Source organism: Salmo trutta, chromosome 11 (genome assembly GCF_901001165.1).
Source record: "Salmo trutta chromosome 11, fSalTru1.1, whole genome shotgun sequence".
Lineage (NCBI taxonomy): Eukaryota > Metazoa > Chordata > Actinopteri > Salmoniformes > Salmonidae > Salmo > Salmo trutta.
The window spans coordinates 58,068-82,553 of record NC_042967.1 but is presented as its reverse complement, the minus strand read 5'-3'; the positions used below and the strand labels follow the sequence as shown (position 1 = coordinate 82,553).

The 24,486-nt window shown below is 43.0% G+C and overlaps 2 protein-coding genes across 7 annotated transcripts in view; one reads left to right on the top strand and one right to left on the bottom strand.

Annotated features, from left to right (window-relative positions):
* The first annotated feature begins 413 nt into the window (after positions 1-413).
* Positions 414-7,144, top strand: LOC115202045 (40S ribosomal protein S6). Its single transcript, XM_029765899.1, has 6 exons — positions 414-518; positions 1,513-1,644; positions 2,089-2,299; positions 2,833-2,979; positions 6,594-6,751; positions 7,012-7,144. The coding sequence occupies exons 1-6, from the start codon at positions 513-515 to the stop codon at positions 7,105-7,107; spliced, it is 750 nt and encodes a 249-aa protein (XP_029621759.1). The 5' UTR covers positions 414-512; the 3' UTR covers positions 7,108-7,144.
* A 7,361-nt stretch (positions 7,145-14,505) lies between these two features.
* Positions 14,506-24,486, bottom strand: part of LOC115202044 (dnaJ homolog subfamily A member 1-like) — a 37,546-nt gene continuing 27,565 nt past the window's right edge. For 2 of the 6 annotated variants that reach the window (XM_029765894.1, XM_029765895.1), the window contains exons 8-9: positions 20,230-20,330; positions 14,506-15,525 (exon numbers count right to left, since the gene is read on the bottom strand). In XM_029765894.1, coding sequence (XP_029621754.1) covers positions 15,298-15,525; positions 20,230-20,330 — 329 coding nt within the window. In that variant the 3' untranslated portion in view covers positions 14,506-15,297. Of the gene's footprint in view, positions 15,526-20,162; positions 20,331-24,486 lie in introns of those variants that run through there. The other 4 variants (XR_003879884.1, XM_029765896.1, XM_029765898.1 and 1 more) reach the window with 4 other exon arrangements.

The window sequence follows — 24,486 nt, the reverse complement described above, 5'->3', positions numbered from 1 at the left end:
CATAACCCACCCAATCTACCTACCTCATCCCCATATTGTTTTTATTTATTTTTCTGCTCTTTTGCAAACCAGTATTTCTACTTGCACATCATCATCTGCACATCTATCACTCCAGTGTTCATTTGCTAAATTGTAATTACTTCGCTACTAAGGCCTATTTATTGCCTTACCTCCTCACGCCATTTGCACACACTGTATATAGACTTTTTTTTCTATTGTGTAATTGTAGGCTTGTTTATTCCATGTGTAACTCTGTGTTGTTGTTTGTGTCGCACTGCTTTGCTTTGTCATGGCCAGGTCGCAGTTGTAAATGAGAACTTGTTCTCAACTATCCTAACTGGTTAAATAAAAGTGAAAGAAAAATAATAATAAAAAATGATTCATGTGAGAAAAACGCAACGACGTAACTTCATCACGTGTTATCGCGATAGCTTATGTTGCCTATGTGAGACTGCGAGGCGGATATCCGGTCTCTTTTCGGTGGCAGGCTGTTGTCGAGTCAGTTTTACAATATGAAGGTAAGAGAAGTCAACTCATCTTCTAAATAACAAATCTCTCCCTGTTAATGACCAGGCCGAATTGAAGTAGTCCATTCAAATATTATAAAACCGTATCTGGTTTAGTCAGATATTGCATCGTCTTTTAGGATGCATATTGATTTTGTTGCTAGCAGCTATTGCTGACAACGTTAGTACGTGAACCTGAAAATATGTCCGTGTGCATGCATGTTTGCCGGGCGTCATTCATATAACGGCAACAAAGTATCTTCAGCTGTTCTTGGGGGGGATACGAATAGTATCCTTGATGTGGGTTCGTTCACACGTCCATATTTCGCGAATCCGTTGCAAGTTTGTTAGTTGCAACGTAGTCACCCTCAAGGCCACTTCCGGCCAGCTAGCTTCCAACGTCGCTTAACTAGCTACTTCACTGCGTGTCATTTGATCGTTCCAAATAGTGTAGCTGCCGAATTAATTTCCCGTGACTAAAATTCACGTGCATCCCGTGTTCTGTATAACTAATCTTGTTTCTAGGAAACTAGCTAACAAGAGTTAAACCAATTGCATTAACTAGCCAACATGCTAGTATCTGCCAATTGCCAGCATCCCGTTTACAGCTGCATCATGTTGAACTCAATTCAGAGGTCTCGCCATACTGCTTCCCTGTGGCTCAGTTGGTAGAGCATGGTGTTTGCAACGCCAGGGTTGTGGGTTCGATTCCCACGGGGGGCCAGTACAAAAAAAATGGGTGAAATGAAATGTATGCATTCACTACTGTAAGTTGCTCTGGATAAGAGCGTCTGCTAAATCACTAAAATGTAAATGTAATACTGACATGTGGTTAGGCTACTGTAGTAAATTATTCGACTAATCTAAATTTGTTATGGATGGGTAGCTTAGGTGCAAGGTGCTCGTCTAGCAAGTAATCTGCCTGATGTACATTATGTCCTCAACTAGGAAAGCTTGCTACATCTGATCAACCAACAACACACTGATCTGTATGTCTGTCTCTCAGCTGAATATCTCGTTTCCTGCCACTGGCTGTCAGAAGCTCATTGAAGTTGATGATGAGCGCAAGCTGCGAACCTTTTATGAGAAGCGTATGGCCACAGAGGTGGCTGCTGATCCCCTGGGAGATGAGTGGAAGGTAAGCTGTGGTCCCTAAGAAAGCTGCTCAGTTTTCAGATCCTTCTGGTTAAGTTTTTTTGATATAGTTAAATTAATTAGTCCCAAGCTAGTGATTGTGGTCTTACTTTGTCAAGCTCATTGACTAACTTTGGGAAATTTTGCCTTGGATCCCAGTCTCTTGAAACAATGTTGATACTGCTCCTGTTCAACTCAACATGATCTTGCACACCTTAGTAGACACTTTCTGGCTGGTCTAGCCTCAAAGGGGGGACAGTGTTGTGCCACAGAAACTGCAGAGCTGCTTTACCAGATGCAACCTGACCCTCTGACAATGGCTGGTTGAACTTCATTGCTCTCCCAAGCCTTTGCCTATTAAATTCCACTAAACAAATGTCTAACTGTTGTGTGATCAACAGGTCCTTGTACAGGACAAGTTTTTCTTATTTTTGCACATCTCTCCCAGGGCTACATGGTGCGCATCAGCGGAGGCAATGACAAGCAGGGCTTCCCCATGAAGCAGGGTGTGCTGACCCACGGCCGTGTGCGCTTGTTGCTTGCCAAGGGCCATTCCTGTTACCGCCCCCGTAGGACAGGAGAGCGCAAACGCAAGTCTGTCCGTGGCTGCATCGTTGATGCCAACCTCAGTGTGCTCAACTTGGTTATCATCAAGAAAGGTATGGAGTTGTAATGATGGTAACCACTTGCTCTGGCACACCTTAGTAGACCCTTTCTGGCTGGTCTAGCCTCAAAGGGGGGACAGTGTTGTGCTACAGAAACTGCAGAGCTGCTTTACCAGATGCAACCTGACCCTCTGACCATGGCTGGTTGAACTGCAATGCTCTCCCAAGCCTTTCACTGTTTAACATTTGGTTGTTTTGAAGGTTATACATGTTTTATTAAACCTTAATTTTGACAGGGAAGTCCTATTGAGACTAGGTCCTGTATTTGAATTGCAAAAAATGTAGTTTTTTTTTACAGATTATTGCTGCATCAAACACATATTATACCTTATACAAAATTACAAAACACATTAAGGAAAACGACGTGTGCACGTTTCACGACTATTTACCATTGAAACTAACTTGAACATCATCAGTGCTGTTCTGCTCCCGCTGCCAGCGCTTGGATGTGGTTAACCATTTGGCTGGTGATTCTGTATAGACTGTTTTGAATCTAGTGGCCTCACACTTTTTCCTCCATCTCCCAGGCGAGAAGGACATCCCCGGCCTGACCGACAGCACCGTGCCCCGCCGCTTGGGACCCAAGAGGGCCAGCAAGATTCGCAAGCTCTTCAACTTGGCCAAGGAGGACGATGTCAGGCAGTACGTTGTGAGGAGACCACTGACTAAAGAAGGTGAGGCCAACACTGCTTCTAAGTGGTTCTGTTAAAACCTGTTAGGGACAGATGTTTCGCTAGCGGAACGCCTCACATCAATATCAATGGTATAGAGTGGCGCGAATTACAAATACCTAAAAAATGCAAAAACTTCAATTTTTCAAACATATGACTATTTTACACCATTTTAACCTCTCTAGGGTACGTGGGACGCTAACTTCCCAACTGACCAACATCCAGTGACAGTGCAGGGTGCCAAATTCAAACAGAAATCTCAATTAAAATTCCTCAAACATACAAGTATTATACACCATTTTAAAGATAAACTTCTCGTTAATCCAACCACAGTGTCCGATTTCAAAAAGGCTTTACGGTGAAAGCATACCATGCGATTATGTTAGGTCAGCGCCTAGTCACAAAAAACAGCCATTTTTCAGCCAAAGAGAGGAGTCACAAAAAGCAGAAATAAAGTGAAATGAATCACTAACCTTTGATCTTCATCAGATGGCACTCATAGGACTTCATGTTACACAATACATGTATGTTTTGTTTGCTAAAGTTCATATTTATATCCAAAAATCTATTTTACATTGGCGCGTTATGTTCAGTAATGTTTTGCCTCCAAAAGAACTGGTGATTTTGCAGAGAGCCACATCAATTTACAGGAATACTCATCATAAATGTTGATGAAAGATACACATTTTATGCATAGGATTAAAGAAACTTCTTAACCTGTTAGGGCTAGGGGGCAGTATTTACACGGCCGGATAAAAAACGTACCCGATTTAATCTGGTTACTACTCCTGCCCAGTAACTAGAATAAGCATATAATTATTGGCTTTGGATAGAAAAAACCCTAAAGTTTCTAAAACTGTTTGAATGGTGTCTGTGAGTATAACAGAACTCATATGGCAGGCAAAAACCTGAGAAGATTTCATGCAGGAAGTGGCCTGTCTGACAAGGTGTTGTTGTTCTTGGCTCTGTTTATTGAACATTTAGGATCTTAGCTGTAACGTGACACTTCCTACGGCTCTCAGAGCCCGGGAAAAAGCTGAACGATATCGAGGCAGCCCCAGGCTGAAACACATTATCGCCTTTGCCAAGTGGCCGATCAGAGGACAAAGGGCTTAGGCGCGTGCCCGAGTCGACCCCATGCTGTATTTTCTTTCGTCGGTTTACCTAATTGCAGATTCCCGGTCGGAATATTATCGCTTTTTTACAAGAAAAATGGCATAAAAATTGATTTTAAACAGCGGTTGACATGCTTCGAAGTACGGTAATGAAATATTTAGAAATCTTTTGTCACGAAATGCGCCGTGCGTGTGACCCTTATTTACCATTCGGATAGTGTCTTGAACGCACAAAACAAAACGCCGCTGTTGGAACATAACTGGATTATTTGGGACCAAACCAACATTTGTTATTGAAGTAGAAGTCCTGGGAGTGCATTCTGACGAAGAACAGGAAAGGTAATCAAACTTTTCTAATAGTAAATCGGAGTTTGGTGAAGGCTAAACTTCCTGGGTGTCTAAATAGCTAGCCCTGTGATGCCGGGCTATCTACTTAAAATATTTCAAAATGTGCTTTCACTGAAAAGCTATTTTAAAATCGGACATATCGAGTGCATAGAGGAGTTCTGTATCTATAATTCTTAAAATAATTGTTATGCTTTTTGTGAACGTTTATCGTGAGTAATTTAGTAAATTGTTAGTAAATTCGCCGGAAGTTTGCGGGGGGGTATGCTAGTTCTGAACGTCACATGCTAATGTAAAAAGCTGTTTTTTGATGTAAATATGAACTTGATTGAACAAAACATGCATGTATTGTATAACATAATGTCCTAGGAGTGTCATCTGATGAAGATCATCAAAGGTTAGTGCTGCATTTAGCTGTCTTCTGGGTTTTTGTGACATTATATGCTAGCTTGAAAAATGGGTGTCTGATTATTTCTGGCTGGCTACTCTGCTGACATATTCTAATGTTTTGCTTTCGTTGTAAAGCCTTTTTGAAATCGGACAGTGTGGTTAGATTAACGAGAGTCTTGTCTTTAAAATGCTGTAAAATAGTCATATGTTTGAGAAATTGAAGTAATAGCATTTCTAAGGTATTTGAATATCGTGCCACAGGATTCAACTGGCTGTTACGTAGGTGGGACGATTTGGTGCCACCTGCCCTAGAGAGATTAATGCAATCGCTGTGTCAGATTTCAAAAAAGCTTTATGGCAAAAGCACACCATACCATAATCTGAGTGCAGCGCTCAGCTACCAAAACAAGCCATACAGATACGAGCCATGTTGTGGAGTCAACAAAAGTCAGAAATAGCATTAGAAATATTCACTTACCTTTGATCTTTATCGGAATGCACTCCCAGGCATCCCAGTTCCACAATAAATGTTTGTTTTGTTTGATAAAGTTCATCTTTATGTCCAAATACCTCCTTTTTGTTTGCGCGTTTAATTTACTAATCCAAATGCACAAGTCCAGACAAAGTCAAAATAGTTCTATTAAAGTTCGTAGAAACATGTCAAACGATGTGTATATAATCAATCTTTAGGATGTTATCATAAATCTTCAATAATATTCCGACCGGACAATTCCTTTGTCTTTAGAAATGAAAGGGAACGGAGCTCGTGTTCACACAGCCGCGCGCGTGACTAAACTAATGGCTTTCAGCCAGACCCCTGGTTCAAACAGCTCTTATTCTCTCCCGGTTCACAGTAGAACGTTGTTTCAGGCTTCTAAAGACTGTTGACATCTAGTGGAAGCCTTAGGAAGTGCAATCTGACCCCACAGACACTTTATTGGATAGGCAATCACTTGAAAAACTACAAACCTCAGATTTCCCACTTCCTGGTTGGATTTTTCTCATGTTTTTGCCTGCCATATGAGTTCTGTTATACTCAGACATCATTCAAACAGTTTTAGAAACTTCAGTTTTCTTTCCAAATCTACTACTATACTATATAATATGCATATCCTAGCTTCTGGGCCTGAGTAGCAGGCAGTTTACTCTGGGCACGCTTTTCATCTGGACGTGAAAATACTGCCCCCTACCCCAAAGAAGTTAATGAATGGATCGGTAACAAGCTTAGCACATCGGTGCTCGTGAACTCTTGACTATGATTTTTGTTTTTAAAACTCCTAATATTTCTCCTTGCCAAATTGTGCGAAAGTTGTCTGGCACACCAGTAGACCCTTTCTGGCTGGTCTGTAGTCTCTAAGGGGGGACAGTGTTGTGCCACAGAAACTGCAGAGCTGCTTTGCCAGATGCAACCTTACCCTCTGACCATGGCTGGTTGAACTGCAATGCTCTCCCAATAAGTTGCCATTCAATAAGTGTATTTATTAAAATCTGATTTGAGGCAACTTATAATTTTGTGTGGGACATTTTAGAAATGAATGGGACGTTTTGTCTGTCATGTGAACATTGGTTGGGCAAATGAGTTGACATGCACAAAATGGTCAAACTATTCAACATTTGGGGATACTGGCTAGAATGAATAACAGCTACAACTCTCAATCTCAAAGTTGGACAGACATTTCATAAACATTGAAACCCATAACTATTTTTCCTTTGTTCATGCTTTGTAGTAAATGCCACTGATAACCTCTCCTCCCCAACCTTTTGAAGGTAAGAAGCCCAGGACCAAGGCTCCCAGGATTCAGAGGCTGGTGACACCCCGTGTGCTCCAGCACAAGCGCCGCCGCATTGCCCTGAAGAAACAGCGCACCCAGAAGAACAAAGAGGAGGCTTCCGAATACGCCAAGCTGTTGGCCAAGAGGATGAAGGTATGGAAAGGGAGACCACTAAGGCATTTAGCTATAATATTAGTCATTATCTGTTCTAATGTGTAATGAATGTTGTGAATCCCATTTATTTTATTCCTACGATTGCAAGCGAGTTGATATGGTTGCAAGTTGAGTCATAAAATGGTTAAAATATTACAATTGAAATGTCCATAGGTATAAAATCACCCATGAAGTCAGCAACATTGCCATTGAATAACTTTTAGTCCGTAGGAAGACTAACAAATCTTGTTTGTTTGTAGGAGGCTAAGGAGAAGCGCCAGGAACAGATCGCCAAAAGGCGCCGTCTCTCCTCCCTTAGGGCCTCCGCATCCAAATCTGAGTCCAGCCAGAAGTGAAATGTGGAATTGAATTAAAAATGTTTTGCTGAAATTCTGTTTCTGGTGTCTATTCAGTGTTTCATACATCAAAAAGAATGTCCATGCCTGAAACGCATCCTGATTGTGGCTCTCAAAACTGCTAAATAATTGAACACTAAAATCTAATCTGTAAAGGGGCTGTAGAAAACAAGACTTGTGATATCTGTTTTAATGACTGCCACAGACCAAAGGGCAATTGTAAATAAATGTAGGTACCCACTGCTATGCTCTGGAGTGGATTCTCATTAAACTGTGGCCATCCTTTGGATGCCATGGTAATGAACGAAGATCGCATGACACTCATGCTGATGTGCCTGAAGCTGGGGCCAGACTGAAAAAAAAATTGGTTTGTGTGTCATTGAACTGACTTGGAACTTTTGCATATACATAACTACATTTCAGATCCTCTTCTGTTAAATTCAATTGTCCCCTTAGTGTGTGTCAATATTAGTTCTGCACTTCCACTGTGCTGAAACAGGATCTGAAAATGGTGATGTTTGTGGACAAGAGACTAAGGCTGCTCTAAGACGAGCAGTCCCATTCTGATATTTTTCAGTTGGTATTTTAGCCAATCCGAGCTTGGGCTGCCTGTGTAAATGCAGCCATAAAGTGACCCAGATATACGGACTGGGGAGAAACTACATGGACGCTCTGGTAGAAAATTCGAGGATGTCCTGAGGCATGGATAACATCCACAGAGAATGGGATGAATTTATTTTGTCAAATTAGGAATTAAAAAGGTTGGCAACTCGATCATTCATGCTGTGGGTGTCAGGTTGAAGGATGCATGCTGGTGTTGTATACCAATAGAGTATGATTTAATTTGAATGAGGTAACGGTCAAGTGGTAGACAATATTGTGGGAAGGATCCCATGGCTGCATTTCGTCTTTTCACGTTAGAAACAGGAAATCCTGGTTGTTTTGGAATTTCAGGAATTAGCCGTCATTCGTTTGATCTCAAACTCGTGGACAGACGCACGTAACAACTGGTGTAGCATCAGTCAAGACTGGGATGTGACGGTTAACGTGGTGGAGCTTTGCTCCTGTGTGCAGATTTTTCAGCACTGATCATTTTGCCTGGCTTGGTTAACAGGCTAGACCTTTTGATGTAACCTCATTTCCACTCATCATGCAAAACAGTTTTGCACCACTGGTGTAAAGTACTTAAATACTACTTAAGTAGTTTGAGGTATCTGTACTTTACTATTTATATTTTTTACAACTTTCACTTCACTACATTCCTAAAGACTTATGAATGTCCTATTCTGATTTTCATGACACCCAAAAGTACTCTACATTTTTTAGTGCTTTCCACCACTGGTTTGCACCGTCGAATCCAGTGCTTATCAGTTGTTCATACACCTCTGGTGATAAGTGCATACTCCGAGAGAGCTGTGACTGTTCAGTTGAACTCCAGGCCTGCAGTTGATACAGATTGTTACATCAGATGTGATTTAACTGGAAGTTACAGGTTAGTTACTGTTTGGTATAGCACAGCGAATTTGGCCAACCTTAACTTGGCAATACTATCTTCGTTCTCGATTCGGCCAAGCGTATCTTCTAAAATGTTTCCAGTTGCAGGTGGTGCATTTGAATTTAGAAAATGCTGTGTTTATTTAACATAGCTAATCCAACAATTGTACGCTGCCATCATGTCTATTTAAACTCTTCTCTCATTGAGGCGGGTGGGGCCACCCCAAAGTGCTGCATGGCATGAGCAATGAGAGAGGATTTGAAATAGACAAGATGGCTGTGTACACCAGGATTTAATATTTTCCTGGTATTTTACATATGTCCCATCCTGAGAATCAATCACTTTTTTTCTGGGTAACCCGGTATGTCATTCAAAAGCATTATAACGCGTATAAATATGTCTGGAGGGCCTCCCGAGTGGCCTAAGGCACTGCATCGCAGTGCTAGCTGTGCCACTAGAGATTCTAGGTTCGAATCCAGGCTCTGTCGCAGCTGGCCATGACCGGGAGACCCATTGGGTGGCACACAATTGGCCTAGCGTCGTCCAGGTTAGGGGAGGGTTTGGCCGGCAGGGATGTCCTTGTCCCATCGCACACTAGTGACTCCTGTGGCGGGCTGGGCGCAGTGCACGCTGACACGGTTGCCAGGTGTACGGTGTTTCCGCCGACACATTGGTGTGGCTGGCTTCCGGGTTAAGTGTCAAGAAGCGGTGGGGCTTGGTTGGGTTGTGTTTCGGAGGACGCACGGCTCTCAACATTTGCCTCTCCCGAGTCAGGGGCGTGAGATGCAGCGATGACCCAATTTATTTTTTTTAAGTCTGGATTTGATTAGAGCTTTGATCAACATGAAAATGTTAACCTGATGCTACCTGAGCCATAAATAAAATACATTTTAGAAGCCTTACATTAATGACATGTAACGAGCCCAAGCCCTGAAAAAGATTACATGATTGTGCATTTGGAAAGTATTCAGACCCCTTGACCTTTTCCACATTTAGTTACGTTACAGCCTAATTCTAAAATAGATTAAATAAATTAAAATCCTCAAAGACAAAGCAAAATTTTTTTTTTTTGCAAATGTATAAAAAATAAAAACCAAAATATTTACATAAGTATTCAGACCCTTTGCTGTGAGACTCAATTGAGCTCAGGTGCATCCTATTTCAATTGACCATCCTTGATGTTTCTACAACTTAATTCGAGTCCACCTATGGTAAATTCAATTGATTAGACATGATTTGGAAATGCACACACCTGTCTATATAAGGTCCCACAGTTGACAATGCATGTCAGAGCAAAAACCAAGCCGTGAGGTAGAAGGAATTTTCAGTAGAGTCCCCGAGACAGGATTGTGTCTAGGCACAGATCTGGGCAAGGGTACCAAAAAAATTCAGCAGCACTGAAGGTCCCCAAGAACACAGTGGCCTCCATCATTCTTAAATGGAAGACGTTTGGAACCACCAAGACTCTTCCTAGAGCTGGCCCCCCGGCCAAACTGAGCAATCAGGGGAGAAGGTCACCACACTTTTTCAGTGTGGTGACCAAGAACACGGTTGGAGCTCTATCAGAGAAAGAAAGAGCTCCAGTGTTCCTCTGTGGAGATGGGAGAACCTTCCAAAAGGTTCAACCATCTCTGCAACTCTCCACCAATCAGGCCTTTATGGTAGTGGCCAGGCGGAAGCGACTCCTCAGTAAATGGCACACGACAACCCGCTTGGAGTTTGCCAAAAGGCAACAACATTCTCTGGTCTGATGAAACCAAGATTGAACTCTTTGGCCTGAATGCCAAGCGTCACATCTAGAGGAAACCTGGCACCATCCTTACTGTGAAGCATGGTGGTGACAGAAACATGATATGGGGATGTTTTTCAAAGTACAGAGAGATCCTAGATGAAAACCTGCTCAAGAGCGCTCAGGACCTCAGACTGGGGCTAAGTGTCACCTTCCAACAGGACAACCCTAAGCACACAGACAAGACAAAGCAGGAGTGGCTTCGGGACAAGTGTCTGAATGTCCTTGAGTGGCCCCAATCAAACTCCTCTGGAGAGACCTGAAAATAGCTGTTCAGCGACGCTCCCCATCCAACCTGACAGAGCTTGAGAGGAATGGGAGAAACTCCCCAAATACAGGTGTGCCAAGCTTGTAGCGTCATACCCAACAAGACTCGAGGCTGTAATCACTGCCAAAGGTGCTTCAACAAAGTACTGAGTAAAGGGTCTGAATTAGGGCTGGGCGATGTGGCCAAAATATCATATCATGGTATTTTTCAAAATTTAGACCGTATTTTATGTTTTTGATTAAAAGTTCTAAATTTGCTTTATGAGTAGTGCGTGACCATTGGGTGGCAACACATATTCTAAATTATTTCAATGGGTCTTTCTCCATTTGGATTGTTTTATACTGTTAAATTCAACTTCAACCTAAAATAATTTCCTGCATTTCCATTAATTTCTGCATTTCCTTCACTCATTTGAGATAATTTCCATACTGCCACAATATGATAAAAAACACTAGGCCTTATTTTTAACCAAATGTTGCAATTGCGATTTAGATAAACACTTGGGTGAACTTTTGGAATCATGGAAATAGAATGTTTATTATAATTCTATAGTTAGAATATAAATAATAGTGGGTACTTTGAATACAGTACATGACGAATGAAAATGCCATGGATAGCCAGCTATTAGCATTAGTGGCTAACACGATTTAGCTTAACTTGCTATGAAAATACAAACTAGCTGTTTGCAGATGTAAGAAACACCAAACTAATATTGTAATTATAGAACGCTTGTGGATTTATATTAAATGGAAACAACATCGTTGTCATCAACATTGTTGCATGTGCTGCATTGACCATGCAGACTGAACGAAAGTGTCTCGTGGTCAAGCAACAACATATGCGTTCCTTGAATAACTAGGCCTGTGTGGAAAGCGGCATGGAGAGAGAGAGAGCGCGGAGAGGGATGACTCAAGTAGCGGAGTAAACTATAAAAATGGACGTTACACACGGCGTATCACATTTAACAAACCAAACATTAAAATACCGTTGTAGAAAGTAAAGTAAAAACCCAAACCGGTCCGTGCATAAATACAGGTATATAGTAAAATACGGTATACCGCCCAGCGCTAGTCTGAATACTTATGTACATGTTACATTTTTAATACATTTGTAAAAATGTCTAAAAACTTGTTTTTGCTTTGTCATGGGGTATTGTGTGTAGATTGAGAACAAATACAATTTAATCAATTTTAGAATAAGGCTGTAAAGTAACAATATGTGGAAAAAGTCAAGGGGTCTGATTACTTTCCAAATGCACTGTATGCAGCGTTTACTGTGAATTTGGTTTCCGACAATGCAGGAACATTGCCTTTGAACATTGTGCATAGCAGACAAAACGCGATCGGATTGAATCTGGCCCCAAGGCTTCACAACAAGCACACCATTTACCAGAGGTGTGGACTCGAGTCACATGACTTGGAGTCGAGTCAGACTCGAGTCACAAATATTATGATTTTAGACTCGATTTGACAAAATCAAAAGACTTGCAACTCGACTTTGACACCAATGACTCGTGACCTAACTTGGACTTGAGCCTTTTGACTCGAACTGACTTGATACCCTCCCCAAGCCTAAATATTAAAAATGACGCTATTAAAAAAAGTGTGCAGCGCATCAACTCTTCATTTAACGGATTACAGTTTGAATCGGACAGCAGCCAATCAAATTGTGCCAGCGGAGAAAACGTTGCGTGTGGCAGTGCACAGGAACGTTGATGGGTGAATTCAGACAGAGCCCTTGGAAAGATGATACCCAAAATTATTATTTTCGGATATAAAGACTACGCTGTAGTCAACAAAAAACGGATTGCAACTTGCAAAACATGCGGGAAGAAAATTACAGACGGAGGCGCAACAACTTCCAACTTTGTCCAACATTTGAAGCTGCGCAAAGAACTTTAAGTCGTGGCTAATATAGCCGACAGCTATATATAACTTTGCTAGTGTAGCATGTAGTCTAACGTAACGTTAAATCAATGAGCATCCACAGTCAGTCAGTGCGGGAACATGATCATTGCACCCAAGATTGAGCTACAACTGGCTAGGCAGTTGGTAGCCTAAATCCTGCCTGATGTTATTGCTGTTCCTAAAACCATTGACATACGTTAGCCTACTGTAACCACACACTGAGAGGGTGTGTGTGTGTTAAGGTTGGGCGATTGTGTACAAGCCTACAGCGCTTTGCCCACACTCTCTAGCTGTTGTTGGGAGATGGCTTGAAAGAAACAAGTGATGACTCCTCTTTCAAAGTTATCAAAAATGAGCTCACTGCTGCATACAAGCACATCATTCAAAGAGGTGTTTGAGGCACCCCTGCTGCTGTCAACAAAAGATGGAACTCAACACTGAGTGAAGTGAAGGCAGTTAACCAATGTGACCATCTAACGCTCTGTCATGCTCTGGAAAAGGCTGGGCACAAGGAGTTGTTGTTCACAGTACGAGAGTGGAATAAGTTGAAGGAGTTGGTGGATATCCTGAAGCCATTTGGAGAAGCAACAGATTTGACACAGATTTGTCCCTGAATCACCGCCTGGAGCAGCGGAAGCCTCAAGTACATTTCCTGAGCGGCCTGGTCAGAAGTCTCCAGAACAAAACATTTCAAAACAAAACATTTCTTGGAATCTTCATCAATGTGAACATAGCCAGGACACAAGATGGAATCACTGCTCCTTTTCAGATCCAGTCTACCTCAAAGCAGCTGCCTTGGATCTGGCTTTTCCTCTGTGAGTGGAGCACCATGTGCTGGTCAAGGAGGAGGTGGCACAAAGAGTGAAAGGTAACTTTTTATCATAATTTAATCCAATTGACTGCAACAATAATACTTTTTCAGTTTAACCCACTGCATTACCAATACTGGCCTTTTTGTTTCTGCTTTTACATGTTTTTCCAGAACTGATTCTGCAAGATGCTGCAGGGACTGAGCAAGCTGTGCCTCTTGTTGATGAGGAAGAGCGAGAGGACCATAGTCTTGGACAAGGGCTGTTTGCAGCATACTGTGAGAGGCAGAAGAAAGCTGTTGGGACCAGCACTACAGCTAAGTCACTACCTTGACATATGCGAAGGACAGAATGCCCTCGTTCTGGGCAATGAACATGAAGGCTCTTCCTTCACTGTCCCGAGTGGCCATCAGGGTCTTGGCAGAGCCTGCCTCCAGTGCTCCGGTGGAGCGTGTCTGCAGCCATGGTGTCATCGTGCACAAATGACTGACAGACTTTTATCGAATTTGTTTTTTTGCAAATGCAATGCATCATAGGGCCCGAAGAGGAAAAAATGAAACTTTATGCATTACACACACACATAGTCTCCATGTTCAGGTTTTATCTCTGACATTCAGGCCAGTGTTCAAATTGTAGGCCTACTTGAAGTTCAGTAGCAGTTGTTTTGATGTACCTTTTAATAAATGATTAACTTTATGGCAGGATTGTTTTAGGTGTCTAGAGTATATCTGGAGAGAGAGGGAGAGCACTGCAATATTTTGTTTTTATATTGATGTCTTTCTCATGGCTACCCATGTATTTCCATGGAAAAGCATTCATGATTTGTATATACTAACTTACTCGTTAAAAATATGAAATGGTATTAAATTTGATGAAGAGCACATTGAGTTGTTTAGGACTCGAAACTTGACTTGTCGGTCTTTACTTCAGACTTGACTCGGATTGCCTATCTTGAGTGCTAAGACTTGAGACTTGACTTGTAAAACAATGACTTGGTCCCACCTCTGCCATTTACTGAGGTAAAAGGTATGAGACTTCAAGAATGGAATACTTTCAACTTGGCAGTAGAAGACTAGGCATTAAGTTTACACCCAAGACACTTAAAATAATTGTGACAGTCACAGCACATACATACCAATAGCAGAACTTCTTGCCTATTGAAAGTTTATTTACAGTTTGACTAATTCCCATGAAGAGTGGTAGAATTAAACAGATTAGACAACTCTAGATCGTACAAATGGGGTAAATAACTTTTTCCATCATCAGTTGAACATAACCAAGTATGCCATACTACAGCAGATAGGATGATTCAGATGAACCACAAGGACAATGTGCATTTTATGAAATGGAGATAAACATGCACCATTACATCATTATTAAAAATGAATAAAAACAAAATAGTGTAATATTTGGTAAGTATCTTTCAACTATGCTAATGTGGAATACAAAAACATTGAATTATTATAAAATGGAACAATATGCACAAAGGCCTATATGGTTCTTCACTGCGAGGATTCAATTAGGAAACATGAATTATAGCTTCCAACTATCTTCTTTCATGACCTTTGGACGCCACAAACAAAAAAAATCACCGTGACATCAAAGCAAAGACAGCGGGTGTTCAAAACCTGCTAATAAAAAAAAATAAAAAAAAAATTTAAAAGTCAGTGACAGCATCCATAGCGCTTCCAAAATCTCAATCTAAGGAATTTAACCAGAAATCCATTTCATCCACTCAGGCACACGATCCAACTAAAAGGCAGCCGAGTCGCATTGGAACGTAGATCCAGGTATCCGGCCCAAAGGACCGCTTTGGCACCACAGTTAGCATTGTAAGTTAAGAGAATAAAAAATTAAAGATGCAGATTGTGCACGTTTCCAGAGGGGCCTGGGATTAGAGGTTGGAGTGAGGTGAGGGGGTCTTATGAGGTCTGGCACTGGACCCCACCAGCAGACGGGTAGTCATCCTCCACCATGTAGTGGTATTGACTGCGTCTTACTCTGGCCGGGTCGCAGTCCTCCAGGTCGGCGTAGATGTAGAGGTCGTCGTCCATACTCTCAGGCTGCTCCGCCTCCCTCTTGGCAGGAAGGTAGTGCTCTAGCTCCTTCAACTTGTGCTTGGGGAGGAAGTTGGCTGCGGGGAATACCACCTTTGGAAAAAACAAAAAGGAAAATGGTTTTAATTTCTACACCATAACTTTTTCTTTAAATGTCATGAAATTAAGAACCAACTGAAACAGTAACAAAGCAACGCAAACACGGCACGAGTTATACAGGTTACAAAGTGCAGACTTTACAGTGTCAATCATATAATCACAATAAAAGTGCTACTACAAAATGGTCACTGGCCAGTAGTTTTCCAGTGGTTTAATAAAACAACAATACTGTCTATGGCAGTTTAAAACTGAGGGAATGAATTAGGACACCATTTTTTAAATATATATATTTAAATTGTTTTAGCTTACGGCACCTGGTATTCCCAGATGGTCTCCAATCCCAGTATTAACAAGACCCTGTGTTCTCCCCGAATTTGGTCCCTTGGCTCATCTCTGCAAGTCCTCAATGGGCTCGGGAGAAGCGAAGGTCGAGTCATGCGTCCTCCGAAACATGTCCCGCCTGGCCGCCTACTTCTTATCACACTGCTCGCTTGACCCGAATGCCATCCACACCAATGTGGTGGAGGAAACACCATTCGACTGACGACAGAGCGGAGTCAGCTCGCAGGCGCCCGTCACAAGGAGTGGCTAGAGCACGATGAGCAAAGGAAAGCCCACCGGCCAAACCCTCCCCTACCCCGGACGGCGCAGGGCCAATTGTGTGGGGTCACAGCCTAATTAGGACGCCATTTCAATAAGATAACCCAATATAAACTCAGCAAAAAAAGAAATGTCCCTTTTTCAGGACCCTGTCTTTCAAAGATAATTCGTAAAAATCCAAATAACTTCACAGATCTTCAAGGGTTTAAACACGGTTTCCCATGCTTGTTCAATGACGCATAAACAATTAATGAAGACACAGCTTACAGACGGTAGGCAATTAAGGTCACAGTTATTAAAACATAGGACACTAAAGAGGCCTTTCTACTGACTGAAAAACACCAAAAGAAAGATGCCCAGGGTCCCTGCTCATCTGCGTGAAAGTGCCTTAGGCATGCTGCAAGGAGGCATGAGGACTGCAGATGTGGCCAGGGCAATAAATTGCAATGTCCTTACTGTGAGACGCCTAAGATAGCGCTACAGGGAGACAGGACGGACAGCTGATCGTCCTCGCAGGGGCAGACCACGTGTAACAACACCTGCACAGGATCGGTACATCTGAACATCACACCTGCGGGACAGGTACAGGATGGCAACAACAACTGCCCGAGTTACACCAGGAACGCACAATCCCTCCATCAATGCTCAGACTGTCCGCAATACTGGGATTGGAACCCTGACCTGTTCACCGGACGTGCTACCTGTCCCAAACCTGCTGTTTTCAACTCTATAGAGACAGCATGAGCGGTAAAGCTGAAAAGCCAACTGACATTTACTCTTGAGGTGCTGATTTGTTGCACCCTCGACAACTACAGTGATTATTATTTGACCATGCCGGTCATTTATGAACATTTGAACATCTTGGCCATGTTCTGTTATAATCTCACCCGGCACAGCCAGAAGAGGACTGGCCACCCCTCATAGCCTGGTTCGTCTCTAGGTTTCTTCCTAGGTTTTGGCCTTCCTAGGGAGTTTTTCCTAGCTACCGTGCTTCTACACCTGCATTGCTTGCCGTTTGGGGTTTTAGGCTGGGTTTCTGTACAGCACTTTGAGATATCAGCGGATGTAAGAAGGGAAATATAAATACATTTGATTTGAATATGCTGAGAGAGGCTGGACAGAGGGCTAGTAGGCCTGTTGCAAGGCAGGTCCTCACCGGCAACAACGTCGCCTATGGGCACAAACCCACCGTCGCTGGACCAGACAGGACTGGCAAAAAGTGCTCTTCACTGACGAGTCACGGTTTTGTCTCACCAGGGGTGATGGTCGGATTTGCGTTTATCGTCGAAGGAATGAGTGTTACACCAAGGCCTGTACTCTGGAGCAGGATCGATTTGGAGGTGGAGGGTCCGTCATGGTCTGGGGCGGCGTGTCACAGCATCATCAGACTGAGCTTGTTGTCATTGCAGGCAATCTCAACGCTGTGCATTACAAGGAAGACCTCCTCCTGCCTCATGTGGAAACCTTTCCTGCAGACTCATCCTGACATGACCCTCCAGCATGACAACGCCACCAGCCATACTGCTCATTCTGTGCGTGACAGAAATGTCAGTGTTCTGCCATGGCCAGCGAAGAGGCCGGATCTAAATCCCATTTAGCACCTCTGGGACCTGTTGGATCGGAGGGTCAGGGCTAGGGCCATTTCCCCCAGAAATGTCTGGGAACTAGCAGGTGCCTTGGTGGAAGAGTTGGGTAACATTTCAAAGCAAGAACTGGCTAATCTGGTGCAGTCCATGAGGAGATACGCTGCAGTACTTAATGCAGCTGGTGGCCACACCAGATACTGACTGTTACTTTTGATTTTGACCCCCCCGTTTGTTCAGGGACACATTATTCAATTTCTGTTAGTCACATGTCTGTGGAAATTGTTCAGTTTATGTCTCAGTTGTTGAAACTTATGTTCATACAGATATTTACACATGTAAAGTTTGCTGAAAATAAACACAGTTGACAGTGAGAGGACGTTTCTTTTTTTGCTCAGTTTATATACACACACTGGTGAGGATGATGAGCATGCAGATGAGCTTCACTGAGACAGTTTCTGCAGAAATTCTTCAGTTGTGCAAACCCAGTTTCATCAGCTGTCCGGGTGGCTGGTCTCAGACAATCCCACATGTGAAAAAGCTGGATGGAGGTCCTGGGCTGGTGTGGTTACACCTGCGGTTGTGAGGGCCAGTTGGAAGTACTGCCACATTCTCTAAAATGAGGTTGGAGGTGGCTTATGGTAGAGAAATTAACCTCTTACATCTAGATGTTCCGCTAGCGGAACACCTGCTCCAATATCCAATGATTGGCGTGGCGCGAAATACAAATGCCTCTAAAATCCGAAAACTTCCATTTTTCAAACATATGACTATTTTACAGCATTTTAAAGACAAGACTCTCATTAATCTAACCACACTGTCCGATTTCAAAAAGGCTTTACAGCGAAAGCAAAACATTACATTATGTCAGCAGAGTAGCCAGCCAGAAATAATCAGACTACCCATTTTTCAAGCTAGCATATAATGTCACAAAAAACAAAACCACAGCTAAATGCAGCACTAACCTTTGATGATCTTCATCAGATGACAACCCTAGGACATTATGTTATACAATGCATGCATGTTTTGTTCAATCAAGTTCATATTTATATCAAAAACCAGCTTTTTTACATTAGCATGTGACGTTCAGAACTAGCATACCCCCTGCAAACCTCCGGTGAATTTACTAAATTACTCACGATAAACGTTCACAAAAAACATAATTATTTTAAGAATTATAGATACAGAACTCCTCTATGCACTCGATATGTCCGATTTTAAAATAGCTTTTCGGTGAAAGCACATTTTACAATATTCTCAGTAGATAGCCCGGCATCACAGGGCTAGCTATTTAGACACCCACCAAGTTAACACTCACCAAAATCAGATTTACTATTAGAAAAGTTTGATTACCTTTGATGTTCTTCGTCAGAATGCACTCCCAGGACTTCTACTTCAATAACAAATGTAGGTTTGGTCCAAAATAATCCATAGTTATGTCCAACAGCGGCGTTTTGTTTGTGCGTTCTAGACACTATCCGAATGGTAAATAAGGGTCGCGCGCATTGCGCATTTCGTGACAAAAGATTTCTAAATATTTCATTACCGTACTTCGAAGCATATCAACCGCTGTTTAAAATCCATTTTTATGCCATTTTTCTCGTAAAAAAGCGATAATATTCCGACCGGGAATCTGCAATTAGGTAAACTGACGAAAGAAAATAAATCACTGAGTCGACTTGGGCACGCGCCTAAGCCCTTTGTCCGCTGATAGACCACTTAGCAAAAGCGCTCGTGTGTTTCAGCCAGGGCTTTGAATTACGTCATTCAGCTTTTTCCCGGGCTCTGAGAGCCCATTGGAGCCGTAGGAAGTGTCACGTAACAGCAGAGATCCTTTGTAATGGATAGAGATGACAAAGAAGGCCAAGAAATGGTCAGACAGGGTACTTCCTGTACAGAATCTTCTCAGGTTTTGGCCTGCCAAATGAGTTCTGTTATACTCAGACACCATTCAAACAGTTTTAGAAACTTTGGAGTGTTTTCTATCCAAAGCTAATAATTATATGCATATTCTAGTTTCTGGGCAGGAGTAATAATCAGATTAAATCGGGTACGTTTTTTATCCAGCCGTGAAAATACTGCCCCCTAGCCATAACAGGTTAACATTCAATTCTCTGGCAATAACTTTGGTGGACATTCCTGCAGTCCCCATGCCAATTCCACGCTCCCTCAAAACTTGAGACATCTGTGGCGACAACTGCATATTTTAGTGGGCTTATATTGTCCCCAGCACAAGGTGCACCTATGTAAAGATCATGCTTCTTGATATGCCACACCTGTCAGGTGGATAGATTATCATGGCAAATGAGAAATGTTAACAGGAATGTAAACAAATTTGTGCACAAAATTTGAGAGCAACAAGCTTTGTGTGTATGGAACATTTCTGGGAACTTTTATTTCAGCTCATGGAACATGGGACCAGCACTTTACATGTTATGTTTATATTTTGTTCAGAATAAATACTAAATAGTTCAACATCTACAGTATCAAGTCCTGAATGGTGTGTGTGTTTTACCGAAAAGAGGATAATGAGGCGTCCCTTTTCAAACGGCCGGCGGTGTATGGGCATCCCCTCATTCAGGACACACTTCTTGTCGCCAGGTTTGATCAATTCCCCTGCAAAGGTAAAAAATAATTGATATTTTTTTTTAAATAAACTATCAACTTGTGCGGTCACAATACCAACATTTTACTAAACCGAGTAGTATCGCGATACCATTGGGAAAATATTCTGAGTGGCCTAAGCCTCCTAAACCCTGTCACTGATATTCACACTTCTAATCAATACAACACATAAAAGAATTAACTTCACACTGTTCACGGCATAAAAGAATACTGCGTAGACTGTCTGATTATCTCATATTTGCAAAGGCCTACCTCTAATCTGGCTGGAGCAATGGGAGGAAGGAATATACTGTACATGCATAATGATGTGCACGTCAAATAAAATCTAATATTATTTGTCACATGCGCCGAATACAACAGGTGTAGACCTTAGCGTCAAATGCTTACTTACAAGCCCTTAAGCAACAATGCAGTTCAAGAAATAGAGTTAAGAAAATATTTACTAAATAAAACAGAAAATAAATAAACAAAATGACATGTCAATAACGAGGCTATATACAGGGAGTACCGGTTCTGAGTCAATGTGCAGAGGTACAGGTTAGTTGTGGTAGTTTGTACATGTAGGTAGGGGTAAAGTGACTATGCATAGATAATAAACAGCGAGTAGCAGTAGCGTAAAAACAAGGGGTGGCCAATGTAAATAGTCCAGGTGGCCATTAGATTAATTGTTCAGCAGTCTTATAGTTTGGGGGTAGAAGCTGTTAAGCCTTTTGGACCTAGACTTGGCGCTCCGGTACAGCTTGCCATGCGGTAGCAGAGAGAACAGTCCGACTTGGGTGACTGGAGTCTGATAATTCTTTTGCCATTTCTCTGACACCGCCTCGTATATAGGTCCTGGATGGCAGGAAGCTTGGCCCCAGTGATGTATTGGGCTGTACGCACTACCCTCTGTAGTGCCTTACGGACGCCGAGCAGTTGCCATGCCAGGTGGTGATGCAACCGGTCATGGCGCAAGCTGTAGAACTTTGAGGATCTGGGGACCCATGCCAAATCTTTTCAGTCTCCTGAGGGGGAAAAGGCCCTCTTCACGACTGTCTTGGTGTGTTTGGACCATGATAGTTTGCTGGTGATGTGAACACCAAGGAACTTGAAACCCTCAACCCGCACAACTACAGCCCTGTCGATTTTAAAAGGGGCCTGTTCGGCCCTCCTTTTCCTGAAGTCCATGATCATCTCCTTTGTCTTGCTCACATTGAGGGATAGGTTGGCCTACCACTGTTGTGTCGTCAGCAAACTTAATGGTGTTGGATGCTTGGCCACGCAGTCGTGGGTGAACAGAGAGTACAGGAGGGGACTAAGCACACACCCCTGAGGGGCCCCCTGTTGAGGATCGGTGTGGCAGATGTGTTTTTGCCTACCCTTACCACTTGAGGGCGGCCCATCAGGAAGTCCAGGATCCAGTTGCAGAGGGAGGTGCTTAGTCCCAGGGTCCTTAGCTTAGTGATGAGCTTTGAGGGCACTATTGTGTTGAACGCTGAGCTGTAGTCACTGAACAGCATTCTCACATAGGTGTTCCTTTCGTCCAGGTGGGAAAGGGCAGTGTGGAGTGCGATTGCGTCATCTGCGGATCTGTTGGGGCGGTATGTAAATTGGATTGGGTCTTGGGTTTCAAGGATGATGGTGTTGATGTGAGCCATGACCAGCCTTTCAAAGCACTTCATGGCTACATACGTGAGTGCTACGGGGCGGTAGTCATTTAGGCAGGTTATCTTTGCATTATTGTGCACAGGGTCTATGGTGGTCTCCTTGAAACATGTGGGTATTACAGACTCGGTCAGGGAGAGGTTGAAAATGTCATTGAAGAGGGTTATACCAAGGCCTCATACCCTTTAAAGGGTTAATAAATTGTGTTATGATAAACTGTAAGCTATGTGTGTTAAAACCTGTTTTGAGTGTTGTGCCCTCCAGACACTATCAGAAGACAGAAACCTCTACAGTAAGTCAGAAACCGTCTACAGTACGTATCTGGGCCCCACCTGGCTATCTGAGGTTCTGAGAATACAACTGGTTTCTGAGAACACAAGGCTACCGCAGGCCTAATGTAAACAGCCACCTGTCGGAAGATGCTTGGACTCGTTCACCCTGTTATGGCTCTATACTTGTGATGAAAGGTCAAGTTTTGGTCAAACCCACTTCTGAGCTTTTAATTGCTGATGTCAGGGGGAGGTTAGATTTATTCAAATGTTGTTGCCAGGGAAACTCACGCAAGGAGGACTGGGAGAGGCTATATGAGTTACAGGATGTCTTAGACATTTTGCAGAACCTGGGGAGAGCTATTATGTACTGTACTCTGTTCCAACTTCTGCCTACAATTGTATTACTAAAGGAGTATTTTAATACTTAAAGAGTCTGTTTCCTTTCCATTACTATGCTTGATAATTATTTTGACCTGATCATTTGTTGAAGAAATTGACCAACACTAGTTGGTCAGCGCATTTTCCGAGTACACGCCCTGGTAAACCATCTGGCCACGCGGCCTGACACAGGACTGATGGTAGTGCTCACCTTGTCTTCTCCGGACAAGCTTTTTTCCGGATGCCCCAAACCATCGAAAAGAGGATTCTCTCTTTCTCTCGGAAGACCTGAGCCCTAGGACCATGCCTCGGGACTACCTGGCATGATGACTCCTTGCTGTCCCCAGTCCACCTGGCCATGCTGCTGCTCCAGTTTCAACTGTTCTGCCCGCGGCTACGGAACCCTGACCTGTTCACCGGACGTGCTTGTTGCACCCTCGACAACTACTTATTATTTGACCATGCTGGTAATTTATGAACATTTTAACATCTTGACCATGTTCTGTTATAATATCCACCCGGCACAGCCAGAAGAGGACTGGCCACCCCTCATAGCCTGGTTCCTCTCGGTTTCTTCCTAGGTTTTTGGCCTTTCTAGGGAGTTTTTCCTAGGGAGTTTTTCCTAGCCACCGTGCTTCTTTCACATGCATTGCTTGCTGTTTGGGGTTTTAGGCTGGGTTTCTGTACAGCACTTTGAGATTTCAGCTGATATACGAAGGGCTATATAAATAAATTTGATGATCAGAGAAAATGACTTTACCCCCGTCCTCAGCAGTCCAAACCCTGTACCTTTTGCAGAATATCAGTCTGTCCCTGATGTTTTTCCTGGAGAGAAGTGGCTTCTTTGCTGCCCTTCTTGACACCAGGCCATCCTCCAAAAGTCTTCACCTCACTGTGCGTGCAGATGCACTCACACCTGCCTGCTGCCATTCCTGAGCAAGCTCTGTACTGGTGGTGCCCCGATCCCGCAGTTGAATCAACTTTAGGAGACAGTCCTGGCGCTTACTGGACTTTCTTGGGCGTCCTGGAGCCTTCTAAACAACAATTTAACCGCTCTCCTTGAAGTTCTTGATGATCCGATTGATTTAGGTGCAATCTTACTGGCAGCAATATCCTTGCCTGTGAAGCCCTTTTTGTGCAAAGCAATGATGACGGCACGTATTTCTGTGCAGGTAACCATGATTGACAGAGGAAGAACAATGATTCCAAGCACCACCCTCCTTTTGAAGCTTCCAGTCTGTTATTCGAACTCAATCAGCATGACAGAGTGATCTCCAGCCTTGTCCTCGTCAACACTCACACCTGTGTTAACGAGAGAATCACTGACATGATGTCAGCTGGTCCTTTTGTGGCAGGGATGAAATGCAGTGGAAATGTTTTTTGGGGGGATTCAGTTAATTTGCATGGCAAAGAGGGACTTTGCAATTCATCTGATCACTCGTGATAACATTCTGGAGTATATGCAAATTCCATCATACAAACTGAGGCAGCAGACTTTGTGAAAATTAATATTTGTGTCATTCTCAAAACTTTTGCCCACGACTGTACATACGGTCACTGTGGGGACGACGTCATCAATGCACTTATTGATGAAGCCGGTGACTGAGGTGGTATACTCATCAATGCCATGGGATGAATCACGGAACTGTACTGCAGTCTGTACTAGCAAAACAGTCCTGTAGAGTAGCATCCACATCATCGGACTACTTCCGTTATTGAGCGAGTCACTGGTAGTTCCTGCTTTAGTTTTTGCTTGTAAGCAGGAATCAGGAGGATCGAATTATGGTCAGATTTGCCAAATGGAGACCAAAGGAGAGCTTTGTATACATCTCTGTGTGTGGAGTAAAGGTGCA

Coding starts and splice junctions, on each gene's coding strand:
- LOC115202045 (XM_029765899.1), top strand. Junction 2,300..2,832: donor CTTGGTTATCATCAAGAAAG/GTATGGAGTTGT, acceptor TCCATCTCCCAG/GCGAGAAGGACATCCCCGGC. Junction 2,980..6,593: donor GAGACCACTGACTAAAGAAG/GTGAGGCCAACA, acceptor AACCTTTTGAAG/GTAAGAAGCCCAGGACCAAG.